This window comes from Ambystoma mexicanum, chromosome 3q (assembly GCF_040938575.1).
Source record: "Ambystoma mexicanum isolate Mex_15411 chromosome 3q, UKY_AmexF1_1, whole genome shotgun sequence".
NCBI lineage: Eukaryota > Metazoa > Chordata > Amphibia > Caudata > Ambystomatidae > Ambystoma > Ambystoma mexicanum.
Genome location: NC_090926.1, coordinates 1,135,699,242 through 1,135,726,598, shown reverse-complemented (window position 1 = coordinate 1,135,726,598; position 27,357 = coordinate 1,135,699,242). Strand labels below are relative to the sequence as shown.

Sequence of the window (27,357 nt, the reverse complement as noted above, 5' to 3'; positions counted from 1 at the left end):
ATTAGGGAGGCTTGAGGAGTTATACAAGGCAACACAGCCATGCAGATCAAAATAATCAGTATTTTCTGCGGGATAAAGAAGGTTGTACCTTAATCAAACCCACCAGTTCATTATTGAAAACAGACAAGCGGGGTAGCATCAATATATACTACAGCAAAACCTTTGCTTGTCTCCAATCTGACCAAAGTAGTCAACAACCAGTACCTAGTACAGCTCCCAACCGTATCGTGGGCTGTACTGGTATCTAACGCAGGTAGTTTCGACGATAGAATAACAGTGTCTAAGCTGTCTGTCTCTCACCGTAGCAAGAGAGAGAAAGCTTGACAATCGTCTTCCTCAGGACAGGGCAGATTAGATGATAAATTCTAAAATCTAAACATAAAAATTCTCTACATTTAAATATTTATGAGCCATCTATGGCCATGCAGTACAGAAAGTGTCTTTGAAATTATTCCATGTGTCCAATCTTCTTCAAATGGTTCTTCCTTAATTCACCCAGATGTTCAATGTATTCCATCTTAATAATGTTCAGAAATTAGGGATACATCAAAGACGAATATACAAAAAACCAAAAAAGAAGAAAAAAAGAGAAAAAACAGATATAAGGCAACACATATATCAAGGGCGTACATAAAAATTACATAATTAAAAACATTCCTTGAACCGATCTAGCAACCCCACATATAGCACCCTCCACGCAGTTAGAAATCCTGGTATCCTTAGTAATAATCCAGGGTAAACCCCATAATCTACTCGTAAATCAGAAAAGGGGAATCCCAAATAAATTAGAGGGAAAGTGACAAAGGGGCATATTATCCCTATGTCAGTGCCGTGAATAATTGGGCATAATTGTCTAGGATGTCTAGCGCGACTTGTGCATTGAGCTGTGAGTCCCTCAGGTATAGGAGAACGTCATCCGCGTACAAGGATATTATGGAGTGATCGTTGCCCAGCCTGATACCCCCATCGAAGGGCTGTTTTCTGAAGTAAATGGCCACTGGTTCCAGGCCTAGGAAGTATAACATCGGAGATAGCGGGCATCCTTGTCTAGTGCCCCGCTGTATCGCCCAGGATTCGGAGACCGTTCCTCCAGTCTTTACTCTCGCTACCGGTGAGTTGTATAGCACCTCGACCCATCGCACAAAGCTTTCGCCAAAGCCAAACTCTCTTAACACCTCGATCAGCCATTCCCAGTATATGGAATCGAAGGCTTTTATGGCATCGAGCGATAGCACCGCTAGGTCTTGGGCCCTGTCGTAGGTCTCTGCCATAATGTGCTGAAGTCTCCTCTGGTTTGCTGTGGTGTTGTGGCCTGGAACAAAGCCATTCTGGTCTTCATAGATCAGGGTTCCCACCACCCTCGCCAGCCTCTTGGCCAGGATTGTAGTCAGGATCTTACTATAATAGTTTAGCATTGCAATTGGGCGGTATGAATCGCACTTGTTGATAGGTTTGTTAGGCTTAAGTATGGGAATGATTATTGTTTCTTTCATGGAGTTGGGTAAGATTCCATTTTCGTATGCCTCCATATACACCTCATGCAGGATCGGGGTGAGGTTTGTTTCATACGCTTTGTAGAATTCTGGCGGAAGTCCGTCACTCCCTGGGGCCTTACATGTAGCTAGCGATCTAATCGCCTCCGTCACGTCTTCCACAGTGATTTCCGCGTCTAATAGTTCTCTTTGGTCTTCCGACAATCTTGGGAGCTCTATTTCCTCTAGGGGGGCTCTTATGTCCTCCACTGGTGTTATTGTGTCGTGTGCGTACAGTTTAGAGTAGAAATCTGCAAATGCACGATTGATATCTTGCTGCATCCTGTGGGTTACCCCCTTTTCATCTATAATCTCGGTTGGGAGGTGTCTTGGGAACTCGCGTTTGCAAAGCCAGGCCAACATTCTGCCAGGCTTGTCCGCTTCTTTGTGTGCCTTAGCTGTGTTGTGTAGTCGAATTTAGACAATCTGTTCCAGGCGGAAAAGCATTCCTCCCGAGTTTCTTTTAGTTTTGTCTCAGTGTCCGGTGAGGCATCAATTTCGGATTCCAGATGCGTGATCTTAGTTTCCAGGTCTTCTGGTTCCGTTTTCAGATATTTGCGGATGCCTCCTGCTCCAGATATCACCTCTCCCCTTGTTACTACTTTCATGGCTTCCCATAGTGTGCCCCAACTTGTCACTGAGCCTTTGTTAATGTCTAGGTAGTCTTCTAGTTTGGTTCCAAGTTCCTCCTTGAATGAGTGATCTGTGAGTGCTGCCGCTGGCATTCTCCATAGCGGGATTGGTGGTCTGGGTCCTCTGAGTGTCCATTGCATAACCAGCGGGGAGTGATCTGAGATGGATCTGCCTAGGTACACTGTGGATTCCACCTGTTGTGCCAGCTCTCGGTCTATTAGCAGATAATCTATCCTCGTGTGGATCTTGTGTGGGGCCGAGTAGTAGGAGTAGCTCCTCTCGGTGCGGTGTTGTTCCCTCCAGATGTCCACTAGGTCGAGGTGTTCTATTGTACTGTTTAGTGCATTGGCTGCGGCCTTGTTTAGGTGGTGGGGGGGTCCGATCTGTCTATAGTTCCGTTTCGGATGCAATTGAAATCGCCTCCCCATATGAAAGCTCCCTCTCTGCGGAGTATCATTTTATCGCTTAACATTTTGAGGTGTGAAGGTATTCCGTGTTGTGGTAGTTATGAGTTTACCAGGCATACAGTCGTGCATTCGATAGTTCCCCACCTTATTAGGTATCTGCCCTCTTTATCGGCTTCGTAGTCCAGTAGCTGGAATGGCATTGTCGGGTTTATCCACGTGAATACTCCTCTAGCGAACTTGGAATAAGGTGCCCCTCTACCGGACCCTCCCCACCGTTCGGACAGTTTGGATGTGGATTCATCCGTAAGATGGGTCTCTTGAAGCATTGCAATCGAGACCTTTTTTCTGCGCAGGTAGGAATGGATCCGGTTTCTTCTCAAGTATGTGCCCATTCCCCTCACATTCCACGTCATCACCCTGAGTTGAGATGCCATTGCGATGATAATTTGGTCTCTACAATCCGGTCACCCCAGATTTCCCGGGGTAGCTGTTGCCCCTGGTTGTGAGGTTCCCTGCCCAGGTTCCGGTGATCCCTTGTCTCTGGTCTCCAAAGCTGACTGGTCCCATGCCATTCCCTCCTTGGTGTTTTGAAGACTGCATAACTAACAAAACAATTAACATAACTTGAACTGGTGCGCCCAGCAACTACAAGTTTCTTTCGGTGCTCAGGCGCCCCCGTGCCGTCTAGACCCATCCGGGTGTCGGGCACGAGTAAGATCGGTCAGGCAACTGGCCTGTCCTGAACTGTTCATGGGGTTAGGGCCCTGTGCCTGGCGTGGGGCCGAGCGAGGGCCACATCTATATAGCTGACTGTTGTGTGGTTTACCTTCTTGGCTTTTATTTGCCTCGCTCCTGTGTTGGCTTTGTGAGCCATGAACCATTCCATGTTTCGATCCATTGCGAAGGGGGCTCCTTAGTCTTCCAAAGGTTGTGTGTCTTTACCCTCTGCCAGGTTGTTGTCTTCCAGCCACATGTTGGCGGCTGCGGGGGTCTCTAGGAAAATCGCACGGCCCTTGTAAATCACCTTCAGTCTTGAGGGGTATAACAGCATGTATTTCAAATTCAGGTGTCTGAGCCGCGCTTTAATCGGGACGAATGAGTTTCTCTCCCTCTGGACTTTCTGGGTGTAGTCGGGGTAGATGGATATTTTAGAGTCTCCACGTTCAATGGGTCCCTCTTCTCTGGAGTGCCGTAGGATGATTTCTCTGTCTTGGAAATTGAGTATTTTGGCGATTATAGGGCTAGGATGTGAGCCCGGTGGAGGTCTTTTTTGTAGGGATCTATGCGCTCTTTGACCGAGAAACCTTGTGTTAGTCTTTCAGCACCTATCTCTTGTTGTATCAGGGACTCTATGTAGGCCGTCGGGTTTGAGCCTTCGCTTCCTTCTGGGACCCCAAGTATTCTGACGTTACTACGTCTAGCCCGGCCCTCGGCCTCCTCAGCTTTGGCCTCAAGCACGGCCACCTTCCTTTCCAGGTCGACAACCTTAGCTTTCAATTCCGTTGCGTCGTCAGACGTTTCTTTTATGGTTGTCTCAGCGCTTGTCACTCTCTCGGTTAGGTTGGGGGCATCCTGGTGCATGAGTTGGATTTCGGATTTGAACTCACCAATTCTGGAGTCTATGACTGTCCGTAGGGATGCAATGGCTTCCAGCACCTGGGTTTGGTTTTCGGAGGATTCAGCTACTTTTGCTTGTACATGTTCGGGGGTGGAGGGACTTGGTTGCGGGGGGGACTTCGTTTTGGTGGATATGGATGTGTCCATGGTAGCTGTTTTCCCCTTGTTTCTGGCGGACATGATGAGGGGTGTGCAAGTACTCTGCCCCTTCTGTTCCAGGGGTGGGAGCGCCTGTACACGGTGATGACCTGGAGGGGCAGCCGTATGGTTGGGTGGGTGGACTTGGCTTGGTCGTCAGTGTGCGCGGGCTATACACTGTGCTTTGCGTGGGTTGTTTCCAGGGTTCGGCTAGGTGACGATGAGTAGCATGAGGACTCTCCTGGAAAGACTGCTCTGGTCTGGTGAAATTAGTTTCCCGGTCTGTTCTTGGGGGAGCGTTCGTAATTGTGCTAGTGGTGCGTAGCTATGGTCCCCTATAGTGGAAGTGTTAGGCGGCCTTGTTAATTACGAGCCCCCTCCCGCGGTTCTCCTCACCTCGAGTTCCTTGGGCTCTCTGCCTTGGAGGCGGGCGAGCGCCAGGGTTGTGTGAGAGATGGGGTCCGTGCGTCTCCTCACGGCGTCACTCCTTGGCGTTCCGCCTTTGCTGCTCTCCTGTAGGCCGTGGGCCAGCTACTTCTTGTCCCCTCGGCTGGTTGTACTTCTCCGTGCGGCAGGGCCGGAGCTCCATTGTCATCGGCGTCGCTTCCGGGTGTTTCGGCTCTATTGCTCTCCTGCAGGCCACGGGCCCGGGGGCCTCCCCGGCTATTTCAGGGGTCGGAGTCGGGGATCCGGATCCAGCTTCCCCGTGCGGGAGCTTCTACTTCTTGTCCCCCCTGGCTGGTTGTTCCCCCCCCGCGAGGCAGGGCTACAGCGGCGTGTTGTGGTCCGCCGGCGACGATCGTGGTATCGTGCTGGAATGAGCCCGGGCGGGGGGACGGGGTCCTCTTTGAACGCGACCCGCCTCAGAAGCGCCCACCCGTTTGTGGATTGGGGCCGCTGTAGAGGTGGTCGCTGTTTCTGTCGGTCTCGTTTTCAGTGGGTGGCCGCCATCTTGGATCCTGCCGAAGGTAGGGGGGGGATCGTTACGATGGCGATCCTGCTGGTTTGGAGGCTTCGATCCAAACAAAAGTTGTGGGATTGTGTCGGGAGCCGGTTCCGCTTCACTCGGTCTGCTTTTCTTCATCGCAGGTGTGATCTGGGTCATGCAAAAAGGATCAAGATCCGGCGTCTCGGCCGGAGCACGGCGCCTCAGCCTCTACTCGCCATGAGCTCTAGGCCACGCCCCCGGCAGGTCTGTATTCATAGTGTAGGGTGTAGGCAAAATAAGATTTGGTAGTAGTGTGCAAGGCGGGTCATGAGGTACCACACTTAGACCCAAAGACCTCATAGGGGCATCATTAGAGAACATATCCAAATGCAATTAGGGTATTGTAGCATACGGCAGAGAGTGTGCATCACCAGGTGGCAGCAACAAGGTGGTTAGCCCAGTGGGAACAACTTTCTTACAAAACATCACAGTGGCGGCAACCACGGGTAGTATATGCCTATGATGGTTTACTGTCACAGTAATAGGCAACAAGGGTTCTGAGTTGGTGACACATGGCGGGCATACTGTGGCGCACAGATTGCCTTTAACAACCTGTTTAGTAAAGGGTAGAGAAACAGCCACATCAGGAATACATGGAGTTATTTGAACAGGGCTGGCGTGGGGGAAGTGTTTCAAGTGCCTACAAATGGAGACTTTCGTCTCAGAGCGCTGAGTGCGCTGCATGGTGATTGGCTTGATGGGCGTGTTCAAGACGCGTGGGCCTGGTAGAAATGTCGTTGTCGGTAGTGAGGTGTTCGACTGCCTCCTAAGCACACTCCTTCCCAGGGACACGAATGACTGTGTTGAGGTCGGTCCTAGTTGGGTCAGGACGGCTGGTATTGGGCGGAGGGTGTATCTTAGCGGGAAGCGCTGGGTGCTTGGTAAGCATATGGAACGTGTGGATAGGCGTTCATTCCTGATAGGAATGGATGGGGATTCAGTCGGTGATGGCAGAGGGTAAGCGTGTCACTCTGGTAGCAAAGAGGCTGTGATGAGGGATAGATGTTTGGAGTGAGAAAGGGATGGCAGCGGCCCGCCGAACAGCCGGCATTGAGGGCCACTTACCTTGGAAGTCGACAGCCGCGAGCAGTTGAGAGCTGCAGAGAGGGTGGGAGGCCTTGTCCCACGGCCTTCATTCGACAGCTTCGCCTGCCGGTCTACCTCCTCTACCTTTAAGGCGGGAGGGTGTGGGCCGGCAGGCCTTAGAAGCCAATCAGGATTCTAGGCAGCGGCAGTGATGCTCCTCGATCCCTGCATGTTGATATTGGTCGCTGCGGCAACCACAGCATCTATTTTGAGCGTCAGGGCAGCCTCGTGCATACGCAGAGATAACGAAGATGCAGGGGAGCTCTCCGGTTTCCGTGGATTCTTAAGGGCAGCATGTTCTGGATAAACTGTGAGGGCAGCTCACAGCGGAGCTGTAGAGAGGGTGGGAGGCCTTGTCCCACGGCCTTCACCCGACGGCTTCCTATGTAACACACTTCTCCTCCTCTGCCCCTGCACTTTTGCACTTCCTGCTCCCTGCACTTGCGCGATCCCAGTGTCACTTAGCTTAGTAAGATCGTTGTCTTGTCCTCCCTTGTCTCCCCCCCTGCCTCATTGCACCTTGAAACACTTGTGTATAGGCGCGCTATTAATAAAATATCATACTATAACCTCACATCCAAAATCCTACGCACACATATGCAACGCTTCAATTTGCTGTGCATTGTTATAACTACCTTGGATGCATTTCTCTGCAATGTTTTAGTGACCATGCGTCCATAGATTTACACAATGCACACAAATGTTCACGTCACCACTAAAGGAGCACAGGATTCCATTATTCCACCATTACAGTATCTCGGCACACTGACAAAATGCTACTTAACTCCCTATCCTTTCTGTTGCTTCCAACATCAAACATCCTAACACTATTTGTCACACAAACTTCAATGTCACCTCAATAGTCACGCAACTGTTTAGCACTCACAAATGTGTGGCATTCAAAAGACAACACATCCCATCCTCGTCCCTAGTGTTTTATTCAAAGATTCCTGGAGCTGCAGGTAAATTCCATATGTTCCATTGATATGATATGATATGATATATGATATGATATGATATGATATGGTATTTATAACACGCCTATACACAAGTGTTTCAAGGCGCGACAAGGCAGGGGGGGGGAAACAAGGGGAGACATACAACGATCCTACTAGGCCAGGTGTCATTCAGATTGCGCAAGTGCAAGGGAGGAGGGGAAAGGGAGAAGTACAAGGGGAAAGGGAGAGAGGAAAGTGCAGTACAGGGTAATAGCATACAGGAAAGTAACAAGGGCCAGCTAGTGGCAGTGCGAGTAAGTGTAGATAAGTGCTGGGAAGGAGGGGCTGTAGGGATACAGACACAGTCCCGTAGTGCAGGGGGTGCCAGGGAGGCAGTGCAGGGGAGAGTGGCTGGGCCAAGGACCGAGAAGGTGAGTGGCCCAGATGCAGATTCGTTGCAGTTTAGTAACTTTAGCAGGGGAGAGGGGGAGAGAAAGCGGAGGCGAAGAGGAAGGTTTTGAGGTGCTTCCGGAACCGGAGATGTTTCTCCTCAAGTTTCAGGGGGGCAGGAAGGCTGTTCCAGAGGGAGGCCCCTGCAGCGGAGAGAGATCTGCCACCAACTCGTTGTTTGGAAAAGCGGCTGACCATGAGGGAGTTGGAGGCGGATGAGCGAAGAGCTCGAGAAGGAAGATATTTAGGAAGAGGGAGTTGAAGGTATTTTGGCCCAAGGCCCCAGAAGGCCTTTTGGACAATGCAGAGGGTTTTGAACTTGATCCTCGCAGCCACTGGGAGCCAGTGTAGTGATTTCAGTCCTGGAGGGATACGGTCCATGGGCTTGAGGCCAAGGACAAGTCTCGCAGTTCTGTTCTGGATGAGTTGCAAAGGGCGGAGAGTAGCGGCAGGAAGATTTAGATAGAGGCTGTTACAGTAGTCCAGCTTCGAGAAAACCAGGGCTCTAGAGACAGTAAGCTTCTGGGGGAAGGAGAGGAAAGGAAGGATACCTCTGAGGAGGTGTAGCTGGTAGTGTGACTTCTTAGAGACGTCAGATATGTGAGGAGAGAATGAGAGTGTGGAATCGAAGATGACCCCAAGGTTTTTTGCCTTGCAGGTAGGAGCAGGAAGAGGGCCAAGAGAGGCCGGCCAGAGAGCTGCAGGGAAGGAGGGAGTGGGTGTGCCGATGAGTAGGATCTCAGTCTTACTAGCATTAAGGCAGAGGTCATTGGCGGAACACCAGTCCTAGATAGCAGAAAGACAGTCAGAGATGAGGGAAGGAGAAGAGGAGGCCGAGGGTAGCCTGAAAATGAGCTGGGTATCATCCGCATAGCACTGAAAGTAGGGGCAGAGAGCGGCAATGCGGTGGGCGAGAAGTGCCAGATACTGGTTGAAAAGCCAGGAGGAGAGGTTAGAACTCTGGGGGACACCACAGGTAGAGAAAAAGATGTCAGAAAGGAAAGACCCCAGTTGGACCTGGGAGGGTCGATTAGAGAGGAAAGAGGTCAGCCACGCCAGCGCCTGACCAGTGATTGCCAGGTTATCACAGAGATGGTTGAGCAGGATGGTATGGTTGACAGTATCAAAGGCAGAAGAGAGATCAAGCAAAATGAGAACACAAGGAATGTTAGAATCAACGTTCGAGAGCAGGTCCTCACGGATGTTCAGGAGAGCAGTTTCCGTGCTTCTGGCGGCTCTGAAGCCAGACTGATGGTCATGAAGACTGCCAAAAGATTCAGCATGGAGATTAAGCTGGGAGATGGCCAGTTTCTCCAGGAGCTTGCCCAGGAAGGGAGTGATGGAGATAGGGCGGTAGTTGGCTGGGCAGGAGGGGTCGGAAGAGGGTTTCTTAAGAAGAGGGTGCACAAGGGAGTGCTTGAGAGGGGATGGGAAGACTCCAGAGGCGAAAGAGTGATTGCAGAAGTCAGCCAGGGCAGGGGCCAAGGAGTCAATGTGGTCCTTGATGGTTTTGGAGGAACAGGGGTGGACATGTTTTGACAAGACTTTCATAGATCGGACTTGTCTCGAAATCTCGTCAGCAGAAAAAAGGGGAAAGGCAGAGAAGGGGAGAAGAGGGGTGGCTTCAGAAGGGCCAGAGGGAGAGCAGGGAATAGAGGGGGGGAGGTGATAGGAGGAGAGTGAGGACAGGATGTCCTGAGTTTTAGAGATGAAATGAGAGGCCAGGGCCGTGCAGAGGGCCTGGGAGGGGACAGGAGAGGTAGAGACTGCGGCAGGGTTGGCCAGTTCCTTGCAGATTTTAAAGAGTTCGGCTGAATTGTTAGATGCCGCAGAGATGCGGGCTTGGATGAGGGCTCTCTTCTTTGAGAGACCGGAGAGCCGGTATTGCCTTTGGAGCAGGCGACAGGCCAGTTTGTCAGAGGATGCACATGAAGCACGCCATTTCCTCTCTGCCACCCTGCACTTGCGTTTAAGGGTGACGAGATCCGAGTCATACAAGGAGTTACATTTGGCTTTGGGCTTCAGGCGGATTCTCATGACAGGGGCAAGGATATCAAGAGTATCAGATATAGCAGAGTGGAGAGTGGAGAGGGCTGTGTCAGAGTGGGAGTCAGCCGAAGGGAGAGGAGGGGGCGAGAAGGTGGCAGCAAAAGCCTCAACTGACACGCGCTTCATGGGTCGGATGACCAAGAAGGAAGGTGGCAGTGATGAGGGTGGCTTTGCCTGTGCGTTAGGGAGGGTGAGGTGGGAGGATAGGAGAAAGTGGTCACTCCAGGAGAGAGGAGTGGAGAGAGGGACAGAGAGGGGAAGGTCAGAGGAGATCAGAGCATCAAGAGTGTGCCCTGCAGAATGGGTCGGCCCAGAGGGGAGGATCGAGAGTGAGAGAGAGTCGCAGAGGTCACGGAAGAGCCCAGAGGGGGGACAGGAGGCATCCAGGTGGATGTTGAAGTCTCCAAGAAGGAGGAGTTGAGTGGTTGAGGATAGGAGTGAGGAGGAGAGGTCCGCCCACTCAGAGAGGAAGGAGGAGATTCGACCAGGTGGCCGATAGATAGTAGCCAAGGTAAGGGAATGGCTAGGAGAGAGAGAGAGTCGGCAGACAAGACATTCAAAAGAGGAGTAGATCTGCGTGGGAGTAACAGTAAGTTACATCCAGTAAGTACTTTACTTAAGTGGGAGACTGTAATAGCGCAGAAAAAAGGCTTGGACACAATGATGTTGATATATAAAAGGGATCATTATACTATATCCCATTTTGCTGATCTAAGTACATATATGGAAGTGTGTGCCCCACATTCATAAAACCTGCGGTCTTGAAAAAATAGACTCAGTGTTAGTTATTTCTAAAAAAATACTTTCAATTTTTAATCATTATTTCATCATTAGTTCAAAAATATATAAAAACACTTATAAAAGTGTTTGGTATGAGTAAAACCCAACCTCACACAGCATGGTACTAAACAACAATACAAATATACAAATTCACATACATACAACCACATAGAACAATAAAAAACTTTTACAAAACAGCAGTGGATGAATTTAACAATTTTCCAAATACTGAGTATAATAACTCAGATACTAATAGCTCCCGACATGTTTCAGTTCTTGGTTTGCTCAAATGCATGAACTTTCTTCAGGGGAATAAAGATTTCTGAATTTCCACCATGCAATCCAAGGAAAGGGTTCTGGGTTCTCACAAATTTCCTAAATCAGGAAAACAAACAAAAAAGGGCAAGTCACCACCCATATGTACTAGTCACCTACAATAGGAAACAAATTCCATAACTCAGTGTTATTTGTGTAATACATCACAAACCACTGATAAAGTTAGGACATGATTATATTTTATCAGTCCGCCAAAACAAAACTAATTTTTGCTGATGACCAAGCTTAATATTGGTGGTAATATGTATACTAGGCATCACGGTGTGGTGATGGTGATGCTTTAAGACACACAGGGGTGTGTGTTTTTATTAACAGGGTTAATGTCTTCTCTGCTGTGTGTTACTGTGTGTTGTGACGAATAGTTTGTACTGTTTGGTTTGCAGCTTGGAAAGTGAGCCCTTAGCTACCAGGAGCTATCAAATAAACAAGGACTCGATTTTGGAGTTTATGGCTAATTTGTGGTGGGGCTACACTGGCACTACTGGTACCAAGTCAAGAGGTATGTAGTTTTGTTTTGGCGGACTGATAAAATATAATCATGTCCTAACTTTATCAGTGGTTTGTGATGTATTACACAAATAACACTGAGTTATGGAATTTGTTTCCTATTGTAGGTGACTAGTACATATGGGTGGTGACTTGCCCTTTTTTGTTTGTTTTCCTGATTTAGGAAATTTGTGAGAACCCAGAACCCTTTCCTTGGATTGCATGGTGGAAATTCAGAAATCTTTATTCCCCTGAAGAAAGTTCATGCATTTGAGCAAACCAAGAACTGAAACATGTCGGGAGCTATTAGTATCTGAGTTATTATACTCAGTATTTGGAAAATTGTTAAATTCATCCACTGCTGTTTTGTAAAAGTTTTTTATTGTTCTATGTGGTTGTATGTATGTGAATTTGTATATTTGTATTGTTGTTTAGTACCATGCTGTGTGAGGTTGGGTTTTACTCATACCAAACACTTTTATAAGTGTTTTTATATATTTTTGAACTAATGATGAAATAATGATTAAAAATTGAAAGTATTTTTTTAGAAATAACTAACACTGAGTCTATTTTTTCAAGACCGCAGGTTTTATGAATGTGGGGCACACACTTCCATATATGTACTTAGATCAGCAAAATGGGATATAGTATAATGATCCCTTTTATATATCAACATATTTAGGTCACTCCCTGACCGTGTGGGAACATTTTTTGTAATAGGGTGTTTTGCCTTTTATGAAGTACTGTTTTGTGAGGCTCATTGTGGTCTCGAAGGTTTATTGTATGAAATTGATGTAGGGCCTTTTTTGAGTGTGCGAACCATTCTCGTCTTTTTTTCACGTGTGGGGTTATTAGTAATTGATATTATGGCAACTCCCGGAGATAAGTGTTTGGCTTATAGTGAAGAATACATTAAGAACTTATTGGATTCCTTGTCTGGTTTAACTGATACCAATGAGAGTGAACTAAATAGAAATAATGATCAATGGGATGAATTAACTCAGTTGAGAAAACGTTTGATTCGTACTGAACTACATGGGGTGATTATGCTACAATATTTGAAAAATCAGGCACTCCCCCAAGGTTTGATAGTTAGGAACGAACCTAGGTTATTTTTGGACAATCCAGATTTTAAAATAAAATGGAGTTATATATCCAACAAATGTGGCCGAGATTGGCTAGTACTCATCATAGATACAGCGACAGAGGTGTCTAAACAGATAGAAATAGATATTTTAAAACTGCAGGATGATTTAAAAAAAGATCTGGACCTTGAGGTTTTTAAAAATAAACTAGATCTACATCTTAAGGAATTGTTACAATTTAAAAATGACACCAATCTGGAGCGTATCAAAAGAATGAGAAAAGATCTCTTCAATTTCTCACATGAAAAAAGCTTTCCCTATGTTGTTGAAGGTTATAAGTTTGGGAGTCTCTACCATGGCACGAATAGCCAGTCCTCCGCTAAAAAGAGGGTGCATTTTCGCAACACTTCGTATAGTTCAAGTGATGATGGAAGCACAGGCTCTACAGATACTGGCAACCAACAGGGGCCTGACAGAGGTCGGGCACAGCGATACCAGAACAGACAAAGACAAGGTCGTCCTTTTTTAGGACAGGGACCCAACCGAGGAGACTGGGGGAATCAGATACAAACTCGCAGCAGGGCGAGGAATCAGTGGTAATTAACCTATCCAACTATACTTTGAATAGTGATGAAGAAAAAGTACTAAATAAAGGTTTGAATTTTGTGACCACTAAATTCCACGATCCTTTCGAGTTTAGATCTGAATTTCATAGTTTTATGCGCAAAGTGCACCTGAATGAGTATTTTCAGAATGATAATGTTTATGAGAATCTCAACCACACGGGTTTGAGAAATAAATCTACTTTCTGTGTTCCCGCACATAGTTACACGCCTGAGTCCAAGGTGTTTGAGAAACAAGTTCTGAAAGAAGTTCTTAAATTGGAACGATGTGGTATACCTAATCATTCCAACTTTGGTAATACCCAAAGGGCCCTCATTCTCAAATTGGCCACAACAGAGGACGTCATTGTAAGACAAGCCGACAAAGGAGGGGCTATTGTTCTCCTCAACTGCATAGATTATGTTGGTGAATGTTTACGGCTTCTCAATGACGCCAATAGTTATCGCCACTTGTCCCATGATCCATCTATTGCCCTGATGGCTTTGATTGAAACCAAGGTATCTAGTGCTTATGAGGCTAATATGATTAGTAAGCAAGAGTATGAGTACCTTACTAGAAAACAAGGGCGTGTGCCGGTGTTTTACATTCTTCCCAAAGTCCATAAAAGTCTGATTAACACCCCAGGTAGACCTATTGTATCAGGGGTAAATTCGATATTAGAACCTCTGTCGAAATTTGTGGACTATTATTTGAGGCCTTTTGTTTCAAAAATGAAGAGCTACCTAAGGGATACTTCTGATGCCATCAATAAAATTGAGAACTTGCCCTACAATTGTAACAACTTCCTATTGATCAGTTTGGACATACAATCTTTGTATACGGTTATTCCACAAAGAGCTACGCTTCAAGTAGTTGAAGAAATATTGAGAGATAGAGAAGATGGGCATCCAGTTAGCAGTGCTTTCATTATGTGGTGTGCTGAACTAGCATTGACCAAAAACTTTTTTCAATTTCAAGGAATTTTCTATGAACAGATAGAGGGTACGGCCATGGGTGCAGCCATGGCGCCAAATTTGGCTAACCTCTATGTAGAGTATTTCGAAAAATTGGTCATTTATCCCGACACTAATCCTTTCAAAAAACATCTCATCAAATGGCTAAGATATATAGATGATATCTTCATAGTATGGGAAGGGTCAGAAGCTGAGGCTCTTTCATTTGTGGAATGGCTTAATGCACAAAATCCTTTTCTAAACTTCACTAAGGAAATTAACACTCAGGAAATTAATTTCCTAGATATTACTATTTTCCATCACGAAGGTAAATTAAAGGTAAAACCATACAATAAAAAGACGGATAAAAACGCCTTATTACATTTTTCGAGTCATCATGCCAATCACATTAAAACTAATTTACCCTTCGGACAATTTTTACGACTAAAAAGGAACAGTAGCCTACAACAGGATTATGTTAGTAGTGCAGCTGCTTTGTCTAAAAAATTGTGCAGTAAAGGTTATCCAAGGAAATTGGTGAAAATGTCGTCCAAAAGAGCATTCAATAACAACCGTGAAGCTCTTTTGGAGACAAGGGAGAAAGGGACAAACAAGGAGAATCGTATTGTTTTTGTAAACACCTTTTCCAATCTATCCTATAAAATTAAAGGTATTATTAACAAAACCTGGAAAAAGGTGTACAATGACAAATCTATACATCCTCCGTTAATAGCTTTCAAAAAAAGTCAAAACATTAGAAATATGTTGATTAGAAATGATATATCAGCAAAACATTTGCCAGCACCCAGACAAACAACACTGTGGGGTTTACCACCCGTCAAAGGACATTTCCCGTGTGGACAATGTATCATGTGTGCCTATACCAAAGAAACGAAAGAGGTTCAACTGAATTCATCTTTAATGTGGTCTCTGAATGACATGACAAATTGCAACACTGAGAATGTGATTTATTTAATCACATGCCCATGTGGTTTGCATTATATTGGGAAAACTAATAGAAAGTGTCGAACTAGGATGGTGGAACATCGTAGCTGTATTAAGAATCAGATTATTACAGCCCCCATGGTTAAACATTTTGTGCAAATGAAGCATACACATGAGGATTTGAGATGGGTAATTCTTAAGAAAGTGACAGGCAAAAACAAACTGGAAATTGACAGTAAATTGTTACTGTTGGAACAGAAAATGATATTCAAATGTCAAAGTCATATTGTGGGTCTTAATGAAGAAATTGAGTGGCAACATACACATGAGTAAATCTGCCGTAATAGCTGTGTCTGATGTGTGTAAAACTAGATTCCGGGCATTTATCTGAATTTTTAATATACTTTGTTTATTTTCTTTGATGTTGTCTGGCATTAATATATTGGTTACCGGGACACACTTGATTTTGGAGTCCTTCATTTTTTATTTTTTAATTTTTATTTTTTTCATTTTTTCTTAATGTGAACATATTTCTTCATAGCACGGTGTACTGTGGGGAATATGGCTGATATTCATGTTTCCTGTCTTTTTTACAGTTATACTATGTGTGTTGTTGTAGATTTCCATAATACCCACTGTGTTGTTATGTAGCTTCTGCTGCAGGCTAGTCCTATTGTCCCTCTTTTGTGTTTTCACTTCCACCGGGTTCCATTAGTCCTCCCTTGATGGCTGGCGACACTTTAAGTCTGCTTTTGTCCTTCTTTTGTGTTTTACATCTACTGGAGTCCATCAGTCCCTCCTTTATGTTTGGTGACAACTTAAGTCCGTCTTGTATATCGGAGCACTCGTCTCGGGCTTGCACGCGAGTACTATTTATAATAGTGCACCGCGTTTTAAATGTTGGCACGGCACTTTTTGGCCGGTCTATGAGTATTCGCTCTCTGCATCAAGCGAATTACAAGGTATGTCTGTTATATAGGCAGTACGAGTGGTTCGCATCGTGTCCGCTTTTATCTAGTAAACAACAAGATATGCATAGAGTAAGGCATGGCGTTTCACCGCAGGCTCTATTATAGTAATCCTTGTCCTAGGTTGTAAAGGAATGGGTTTAAGATGGACCCAATACACAATTAAGAGAGGGTATTATGTACAATTTGACATAGGGGACAACCTTTGCACGGCATTTCTGGGACTACGGTGACGCTATTATCCACCATTTTTGCTGATGACCAAGCTTAATATTGGTGGTAATATGTATACTAGGCATCACGGTGTGGTGATGGTGATGCTTTAAGACACACAGGGGTGTGTGTTTTTATTAACAGGGTTAATGTCTTCTCTGCTGTGTGTTACTGTGTGTTGTGACGAATAGTTTGTACTGTTTGGTTTGCAGCTTGGAAAGTGAGCCCTTAGCTACCAGGAGCTATCAAATAAACAAGGACTCGATTTTGGAGTTTATGGCTAATTTGTGGTGGGGCTACACTGGCACTACTGGTACCAAGTCAAGAGGTATGTAGTTTTGTTTTGGCGGACTGATAAAATATAATCATGTCCTAACTTTATCAGTGGTTTGTGATGTATTACACAAATAACACTGAGTTATGGAATTTGTTTCCTATTGTAGGTGACTAGTACATATGGGTGGTGACTTGCCCTTTTTTGTTTGTTTTCCTGATTTAGGAAATTTGTGAGAACCCAGAACCCTTTCCTTGGATTGCATGGTGGAAATTCAGAAATCTTTATTCCCCTGAAGAAAGTTCATGCATTTGAGCAAACCAAGAACTGAAACATGTCGGGAGCTATTAGTATCTGAGTTATTATACTCAGTATTTGGAAAATTGTTAAATTCATCCACTGCTGTTTTGTAAAAGTTTTTTATTGTTCTATGTGGTTGTATGTATGTGAATTTGTATATTTGTATTGTTGTTTAGTACCATGCTGTGTGAGGTTGGGTTTTACTCATACCAAACACTTTTATAAGTGTTTTTATATATTTTTGAACTAATGATGAAATAATGATTAAAAATTGAAAGTATTTTTTTAGAAATAACTAACACTGAGTCTATTTTTTCAAGACCGCAGGTTTTATGAATGTGGGGCACACACTTCCATATATGTACTTAGATCAGCAAAATGGGATATAGTATAATGATCCCTTTTATATATCAACATATTTAGGTCACTCCCTGACCGTGTGGGAACATTTTTTGTAATAGGGTGTTTTGCCTTTTATGAAGTACTACTTGGACACAATGATGCCATATTTTTGGGTATAGACTTTTATTAAGTAAAGGTTGGGACAATGCCTTGCTGTCTCTAAAGCTAAGAGGGGTTTCCCTACCTCAACGAAAATTAGTGTAATTGTCAGGCTGTCCAGAGCTAAAACGTCAGTCACTGTCGTGTCTCAAACCTACCTCTGTCCATAACACTAATAACCTAAAGCAATGGTGCAAGGATAAGCTCTTCTCTAAGCTCTTCTCAAAGTAAAAGTGTTTGTGGTAGCTTGAACCAACAGAAATGTTCCCAGTCTCTCTGGTAATCAAAGGTGATGGAAAAAAACAATGTTCAGAAATATAAATATAAGACCCCAAGGCTAGGGTTGTGGTCCTTTTCCCCCCGAACAACTTCTTATCTTACTTTCAACCCTTTAGGGCTCCTGAGCCCCTTTAAACGTCACTGTGCCATTCACAAGGTTACACTTCTTGGGGTCACAGTTCTTTATCCTACCAACTTGGCACAGCCCACTACCAAGCCTAGGATTCCTTTTATCAGTTCCAGGGCTCTTGATCCTCTTATTCTCAACCTCCCATGTGGGTGTGCTTGGTTCGTTCTCCTGCCAAGAGAGTGTCCTCTCATGGACTATGTCTTTTTCTCTCACAGGGTTCCAGACGCTCTTATTCTTTGTCACTTTATACTTTGGTTTCTCATATGGGTGCTGGTCCCAGACTGGCAGTGTAGCCGTGTGTCTGCTTAGTTTACTCCTCTCCCAAGCATACAACTCTTCCTTATTTTCTTCTTTTATCACCAGGATCCCAGACACTCTTATTCTTGACTTCTTATTTGGGTGTAGTGTTCTATCTTCTTGGTTCACTCCCCTGCTAAGCATACAACTCTTCCTGGTTTGCTTCTTTCCCATTTAGGGTCCGAGACCCTCATGTTCTCAACTTCTTATGTGGGTCCGGGTCCCAGTCTTGGACTGTAGCGTTGTATCTGCTTGATTCACTTCCCTGTCAAGCATACAACGGTTCTTTATTTGCTTCTTTTATTGTCAAGGTACCAGAACCTCTTATTCTCGACATCGTATTTAGGTGCGGGTCCCAGACTTGCACTGTAGCATTGTATCTGATTGGTTCACTTCATCTGCCAACTATACAACTCTTCCTGGTTTGTTTCTTTCACCTACAGGATCCCAGACCCACTTATTCTCAGCTCCTTACATGCTTCAGGATTCCAGACCCTCTCTTTCCAGTCTCTGTGTTCACCCTGTTGCTTCCCCAGACCTCTAGCACCTTTCAGGTATCCCTTGTGCCTGTTTGTTTCTTCCTTGCAGGTACTGGCAATTCCCGGGCAGATGTATCCCTTCTTGAGGCTCCAGTAGCATTCGGTAACCGGCGAGGCATGCAGCAACTCTGCAGATGTCTGACCTTTCCCGGCAGCAGCCAGATTAGTCTTTCCGTCCTGTAGCACGTTTGAACTCTCATTTTCTTACGGCATGGCTTCCCTTTCTGCTGGCATCTGCTGCTCTGGGGCATGGTGTGATGAATCCAATGGAGTCATCAGGGATTCCCCAAGTGGGCAGGGGACGGTATCTGCTACCTGACCCTGGGAGCGGTTATAGGAGGGAGGATCACATGAAGGGCGAACTACCAGGGAGACGTTTTGACTTAATTAAGGTGCAGTATTCTCCCTTTCCCAAGAGGAACACCCCCTAATACCAGAGTTCATAATGGCCTATTGTCATTCTGGTCACGCCCCCTCCTTTGACCAAAACACCCACAACTCACACATAACACCTTTTGTTTCTGATGTGCCTTTATGTGAAATCTCTGAGAAAAACCTTCTAAGAGTTAAACGTCTAATGACATCCATGGGCTCCAACTTCCATAACCACTCAGGTACTGAGACGAGGAGGAGGATGAGGGAGTTTGTACAAAGTGACAGGAGATCGAAGTACAACATGCAGGCTAGTTGTTTTTCCAAGTCTTCAGTGCGCTGGACATTTAAATATGGCAACCACAGTATTACAGCAAGCATTGCAGGAGAAGACGCTGAATCCCATGCTGTGGCTCACAAACCTGAGGCATATGGACAGAGTAGACCCCCGGGACAGGAGAAGAAATGCTATGTGTGAGCAAAAAGAGGCATGGGGACACTGGGAGCCGCGCATTAGTTCCTGGATGTTGGGCCGCTCAAAGAGACCGCATTCCCCAGTCCGGGCCAAAAAGGAAAGGCGGTGTGTGACCATGGAGCCACACAGGACAATGGAAGAATGGCTACACACTCCAAAGTGAAAAGCGGCTGAAGGAACCACAGAACAGAGGTGCAAGCAAGACCGGAGACGTTGGAAGGAACCACTGAGTCTGCCTAATACAGCTGGGGGCCCTGGGTTGTTCCGACAAGCGTAACAATAAATGGTTGAATGATACGAAATTGCTGATGAAGAAAACATCTGACGTTCATTTCAGTGCAGCCAGTCAAAGTAAAAATCCAACACCAATAAGCAGAATGTTTGAATGCAGAGGAGGCAAATCACAAAGGTAAACCCCAATCAAGTACAGATGCGTGAGATGCCAGTGCAAGGGAAATGTTTGTGCAAATGTTACAATAGACAGATATACCAAGCACCTCATGGTATATGCAATTGTGGTGTAGCCAAAGAACTGTGAAATGTATAATAAGTCCTGGCAGGTGAGTACACCAGGCAGCTGGCATTTTATAAAGATTCCTGGCAGGGGAGCATACCAGGTGATCTGAAAAAACCTTAAGAGATGTCTTTGCAGGCGAGTACACCAGGCAGCTAAAATTGTCTAAAGATCCCTGGCAGGGGAGTATGCCAGGCGATCTGCTAAGTTACGAGAAATACTATAGAAAGACTGCTACAGAACATATTGCTTAAACAAGTGAAGACACAAAGGAATTGTTAGCTAAGAAGACATTTTTGCCATCCTATTTAAGAATTCAGGGGAAGGAGGCCACCCTCTGGATCCAATAGTCTTTACCTTGGAGAACATTTTTGTTGGAGTCATTATTATACTTTTATTAACACTTTTTACCAACATCAAGTTACCCCTTTGATGTTTTGTTTATGGTGTGAGGGTCACGATAAGTCATTTTGGTCACAAAGAGGGCTTTTTCTATTACTGACATCCTAACACAGACAGTTTTTGGTTCCTAGGTTGGGGAGATCCTCTTCAGAATAGGGCTAGAGAAGTATTTTCCCAGTCCATTTTTATTTAATAAATGTCTTTAACCAAAAACATGACAACTTTGTTTCCTCACAACGGCTCCTGCTGTTAGTCCTCAGAGGATCGCTCTCCGTCACAAGCATCCCAGCTGACCTTCTTTCAAACTCCGCATTGGTTTGTTATACTGCTTTGGGTCACTCATTTGCCTCGAGAAGCTAGACCGTTCACTCTGGTTCGTTACAGTGATCCTTGGACTCCCGGTCATCATCTTCTTCACAGTACCAGTTTCAAACCATATGCAGGATACTTTCTACTCTCTGGTCTTTCAGTCTTGTCACGTACACTAGGTTGCCTGACTTGACAACAAAATACCTTGACTTTATCTAGAGAGGCGGAAGGAGAATTAGGATTGGGGAAGGGTGTATTGAAGCAGGGTCATACCGCATTCTCTGATAATGGTCATCCCCAATCCCATAAGGGGATTCCTTCCGCATGTGATCATCCCTCAGTACACTACCACCAGGGGCACTATTGTATGGTGGCCACACCACTCTCACACCATGAGAAAGGTCTGCTTCTAGGGGAGAAGGGACGACATACTCAGATTTGTCACAGGGACGCAATATTGCCCTCCACCCAAGCTACACCTTTCCAGATGTCTCCGGTGACAAGGCATTCTACAGTCAAAAGTACACATTCCACTAATGACATCACCCTCTCTGACATCAAGCACACAAATCATTCAGCCATACCGACAAGGAATAGATAAACACATACAACAAAAGATATATAAGCCAAAGATGTATCCAAGTACTTTTTCAGTATCTTTTTTATCCCTTGGCCTTTTTATTCTATGCAGTAAAGATCTTATGTTGTACTTGTTTAGAGTTTTCTTTTTTCCTAGGTAAACAAAGAAGGTTGATCTTGCTTTAGGTTGTAGCCATCTATAGATTGTGCTCTTTAGACTTCGTCACCAACATTTTGTTTGTTTAATGGTAAAATCTGTCTAACTTGTTTCATATCTTCATTTTGACCTTACCGTACGAGCAGGCTTGTCATGAGATAGTGTGATTGTGGATGTTTCATTGAAAGACATGTTTGTTTATGGCTTTTGATCATCTATTTAATGTGCTATTCTGAATAATCTTTTGAACCTTTAGGTGACCTTGAGGCATCTAGAAAGGGAGATAAATATGTCAGTTGCCTTTTTCAGGTGTGGTATTGAGAATGAAACTTTACTAACATGCAGTTTTTACTCACTCTATTGGAGCCTAACTCTCTCTCTTGTCTGTCCCCAGATTGGCTGTGCCATCATTGCCGGGCTCTTACATTACCTCTTTCTGGCCTGTTTCTCCTGGATGTTTGTGGAGGCGTTGATGCTTTTCCTCACAGTCAGAAACCTGAATGTTGTGAATTATTTCAACACTCGAAAGATCAAGACGTTGCACCTGAGCCTCTTTGCTTATGGGTTCCCGACGATCATCATAGTCATTACCGCAGCATCCAGTCCTGGCAGCTATGGGACTGATAAAAAGTAGGTGCAAGGAACGTAAACAATATGAAGTCATGCATATGCTGCTTGCATCATTGGGTGTAGGTGATTTCACGGTTCTCTATGTATATATTGATATTTATCTGGTCGAATTTCTTTTGCCCACATTTGTTTTCTGAATCTTTTCCCACAGAATGCTACAGAGTTCCCACACTGACTCTTCTCACCACCTGCCCTCCCATCTAAGATTGCCTGACCCTCAATCTACATGTGGGTGGTAAAATTCTCTAAATAATTAATCAAGCAAAAGAAATTCGATCAGTTTGCGGGTTGAGCACACAGATCACAGATCTGACTCTACCAATAGTGATACATCATTACCCATTCATTATTGATTAGTATAAACTGAAGATGCTTGTTGATTCACCAAACATGGTTCTATGAAGCTACCGTCCCAACTCTTTTATTATTAGGTCCACTGGAGTTTGACCAGCTTTCAGTTACTGAGACGGCAAATGATTGCAACCACATTGACTTTGATTACAGGGTTGCTTTAAGCATCTTCTTTGGAAACAAATCAAAACATGTGTTGCACTGGCTTGGAGTGTATTGACAATTTATGCAATCTCCAGCTGTATTCTGATCCGAGTTGGTTTACTTTAAAGTGTCTGCTTTTCAAGGAACCACTCCTGTGCACCTCACCATGCACCTTGCACTTCAGCACCAACAGTTTGGATCCACTGCTAAACGCATAGATGTTTGGCATGTGGCATACAAAGCGTAGCATACTCTTTAATATTGTATGTGCCTGTTTTCTCCAGGCTGCAAGCCATATGTGTAGAGTGCACTGCATGATGTAGGCAGTGGGATGAATAATGACCACACACAGTCTCTTCAACACAGCAAAGCTATTGGCTCCTGTCCACTGTTCCCCTCTTCCAGGTGAACCTCATGGTCTGAAAAGACCCCACACGGGTTGCTGCATCATATTTACTCTACACCCACCTGCATTGTTCAACCTACTGCCATAGCCCACAAGTAGGTGCAGCCCCTCGTCTGTGTTCATGCTGTGCAGGAGCTTCTATGCACTTCGCACAGTCTCCCAAACGTCCAAGATTCAAGCAATCTACAAGACTCGCAAGCAAAGCACCATGACAATCAGCCCATCCATACTCACTCTGCAGGGCACACACTCATTGTCTTGATCTCCTCTGACCTCCTCCTCTCCATCCCTCTGACCACTCCTCTCTCCTGGAGCGATCATTCCCTCCTCTCCTCTCAGCTCTCCCTCTCTTCCACCTAGGCCAAGACCACCACAACATTGCCATCTACCTTCTCGGACACCCGGGCCATGAAGCGTGTGTCAGTTGAGGCTTTCGCCACCATCTTCTCTACCCCCCTCAACCTCTGGCTGACTCACATCCTGACACAGCCCTGTCTCTGCTCTATTCTTCTATTTCTGATACTCTTGATGCTCTTGCCCCTGTCCTGAGGATCTGTTTGAAGTCCAAAGCCAAGTGCAATTCCTGGTATGGCTCCAACCTAGCTACACTTAAACGTAAGTGTAGGGCGGCTGAGAGGAAATGGAGGGCTTCTTGTTCATCCTCTGACAAACTGGCCTGTCGCCTGCTCCAAAGGCAATATCAACTTGCTGTCCTCCCCAATAAGAGATTCCACATTCAGGCCCGTGTCTCTGCAGCATCTAACAACTCGGCCAAACTCTTCAAAATCTGCAAGGAGCTGGCCCTCCTGTTGCCTCCCAGGCTGTTTGCAATGCCCTTGCCTCTCTATCCCAAAAACCCAGGACAACCTGTTCACCCTCTCCTCCCCTCCCACTCCTCTCCCCTCTCCATCTGTGCAGACTGACCCTCCTTCAGCCACTCCCTCACCCTCTTTCTCATCCTTTCCTCTTTTCTCCCCTGATGAGGTTGCTAAACAAGTTCGATCTATGAAAGCCTCATCAAAACAAGTGCATCCCTGTTCCTCTAAAACCTTCAAGGACCATATTGATACCCTCGCTCCGGCCCTTGCCGATTTCTGCCGATTTTTGCAACCTCTCCTTTGCTTTAGGTTCCTTCCCCTCCACTCTGAAGCACTCCGTTGTGCATCCTCTTCTCTAGCTAACTATCGCCCAATTTCCATTACTCCTTTTCTGGGCAAACTCCTTGACAAGCTGGTCATCTCTCAGCCTAACCTTCATTACGATTCTGTTGGCTGTCTCCACGACCACCAGTCTGGCTTCAGAGCTGCCAGAAGCATGGAAACTGCTCTCCTGAACACCTTGAAGATCTGCTTTCCAACCTTGACTCTAACATTCCCTCTGTCCTATTCCTTCTCGATCTCTCTTCTACCTTCAGCTATCCCTCCGCAAATACCTTCTGTCCTCTACCTCTAACTCCCTCAGGGTCAGTAATTTTTCAAAGAAAGGAGCTGGGGGTAGAGCTCTGTCTTCGGCTGGGACCTCCCTCTGGAACAGCCTCCCTGCCACTATGAAACTTGTGGAGAGCGATCTCTGGTTCTGGAAGCATCTCAAGACCTTCCTCTTTGCATCTGCCTTTGCCCCCCCTCTCCTCTGCTGATCTGTTCACTCTCGGCACCGTGCACCTGGCCTACGCTCGGTCTTCCGGGCCTAGGTACCTGCTCACCCTGCCACCTTCCCGCACTGCCTCCGGGTCACCCCTTGCACTGGGGTCTGTATCTGTACCCCTACAGCACCCCCCTTTTATTTCCTCCGGCACTTATCAGACAACATACGCTGTTTGCTGCCTTTAACCCAGCACTTGCCACTTGCTGGCTGCACTACCACTGTTTGTTCCCTGTATTATTTATTTATTTATTATTATTTCTCTATTTCTCCTTTGCTCCGCACTGTCCACTTCTCCCCCTTCCATGCACTCCCCCCTCTCTCCCATGCACTTGCACGTTCCCAATGTCACTGGGCCTAGTAAGATCGTTGTTTTGTTCTCCCCTGTTCTCCTCCCTTGCCTCGTCGCGCTCTGAAACACATGTGTACGAGCGCGATAGAAATAAAATATCAATCACTCAATCCATAGCCACACTGCACTAGTCACAGTATAGTATTGCATAACACCCGAACCGATATCCTGAAGCATTTACCCTTTAAAGGGCATTTTCTAAATAGCACCCTCATGCCTTATCCTCATACTTTGAGTCTTTACTGCAAGAATTGTATTATGAGAAATTAAGTATACCCAAGCCATCGAGCTAATATTTGAATTGTCTTAGAAGCTTGGTATTGTGTAAATGATGTGATAGTTGATCAGAGGGTCGAGAGTGATCACAATCCAGTGAGGCTAAAAGTCAATGGAGCATTATTCCTTTGAGGGGGGCCCATGTGACTTGTGACATCTTGATCTCTAGCATCAAGAAGAGGATAACTGGGCCACAGCTTACCTTGGAAGAAACTCTCCCTACTGTTTTGATGCACTGATGCCTCAGCTTGAATATTTTGAACTTGGTGATGGTAGGATATGATATATGATATGATGTGGCATTTATAATAATGATAGTATTAACAGTGTCTTCCATGTAAAACATGAAGTTTCATGTTTTGACAGGTAGTGTGATTCAGCATTAAAATAATTGGAGGCGGGAAGCACACAGCAAATAAGACAATTATGGTTAGAATACAAACTATCCATAGGTAAAAGGCAGAAGCAGTAAAAAGTAACTGGAAAGCCTTATTGAAGGAATGATTAAGGCACACGCATTACTACTAACCAATGGCTTCAGCATTTTGGTCATTTACATATTCTATCCAGCTCCAGTAATATTGGAATAGAGAATAAATCATCCACTGTTGACCACACTCTCCAAGAAAACACCTTCAACATGCCCTGGAAAATTTCCCTCAAAGAAATGAAAGATGCTCTGGAGCAGGGAAGGCACCAGGATTGGTTAGACTCCACAGATTTCTTTAAAAGTGAGAACAAAATGTGAGTCCATTCTTAACAAAACTTGAATTCTGGGCCACTGCATAGATTATACTGGTGCATAGGAAAGAGTGCCTTGGTGATGCCGGGAATTATTGACCAATTTTAATAACAGACACCTTGGAGAAAGTATATGCTGGATGGATGAGTCACTGCCACCAGCTCTTAATCGATTTACAAAATCTAGGAGGAAATTACAGACCATGGAGCAAGTTTTTAGATTAATTGTGCTGATAGTAAAAAATAGTAATTCTTAAAAGGATAGCTCTATATGTATTATTTGTTGTTTTTTAACCCATCTTTGACAGGGTGCCTGGACCCAAAGATGGGATATTATCTATCAATGGTCCATTATTAGATAATATGCTTTTACACATCAATTCCAAATATCGATCAAACGACTTTACACTAAAAACTGTGTTTCAGTACGATGATGTCTGGGAGGTGAATCTCCGAATGAGTCCAATCAAATCAGGGATGAGGCAGGAAGGCATTTTGTCTCCCCTCTTTTTTTCTCTATGTGTCAATTGATAGCCAGTTAAGGAGGCTAAATATTCCTAAATTAATTGGAAAGCAAGTGGTAGTCCTATTGTTTGCAGACACTGTGATATAAATTTCCAAAACCACAATGGGTCGGGGTAAACAAATGTAATGTGGTCTTACAATGAATGTAAAAAGACAAATCAGTAATGTGCCATAACAGAAATCAAACCCAGAATAATGAAGCAATAAAAACTGTTAAATGCTTTGATCATCTCGTGATTGGAATTAGCAGAAGGGTCTTTTGGAAAGACCAGATGGTAAACGTGATTTTTTCCCTTTTGTAAAATATCTTGGAGGGAGATGTGTTAGTCCTGCTACTGAAGTATTTTGTGCTCAAGTATAGGTTGCTACTGTCAATGGGGCTAGAATCTGGGAGTTCCAAACAAAGAGGCACTTATTTATGTTATCAGAACACCTGGTTGTTGCAGTTGGCTCTGCCTAGTTCTTTATAAAGAAGTCCTGACAAACATAAAACATTTCATCTTAGCCCATAACCCCAACATTTTCTGTGAACAGGATACTAAAAGGGTAACATAAATGATGCCAAGTGGGTATCCAGGTGTTTTACTCATCTCTTACTCCTAAATATGCCATAAGGAAATGATGCTGTATCCTGGATGGTACTTAGACTGCATAAGACCATTGCAAAATAAGCAATTGCTCCACAAACTGGTCCTGGGTATTTTACTGCTGTTTGCGTATAGTTCTGAGTGAATGAAGTAAGGAGGGTTCAAATTATTGCCAGATGTGGCAAGGTAGTTCAGGACTGAAGTACATTTTGTGTTCTTATGTCCACCCTTTATAATTATCAGATGAAAATGGCTTACCGCTCTAATAAGGCCAGAGGTCAGAAACCTCAGCTCTCACCATAAGTCCAGTGCCACCAATATACTTAGGGGAAGGAAGGGAGAAACCTGCCTATCAATCCATGGCACTAG

The 27,357-nt window shown here is 45.1% G+C and overlaps 1 protein-coding gene across 2 annotated transcripts in view; it reads left to right on the top strand.

The window, feature by feature from the left end:
- LOC138447681 (adhesion G protein-coupled receptor E1-like) overlaps positions 1-27,357 on the top strand; it is a 927,425-nt gene that overhangs the window by 711,855 nt on the left and 188,213 nt on the right. For both annotated transcript variants that reach the window (XM_069603948.1, XM_069603946.1), the window contains one exon: positions 21,730-21,965. In XM_069603948.1, the coding sequence (XP_069460049.1) occupies positions 21,730-21,965 (236 nt within the window). The remainder of the gene's footprint in view (positions 1-21,729; positions 21,966-27,357) is intronic.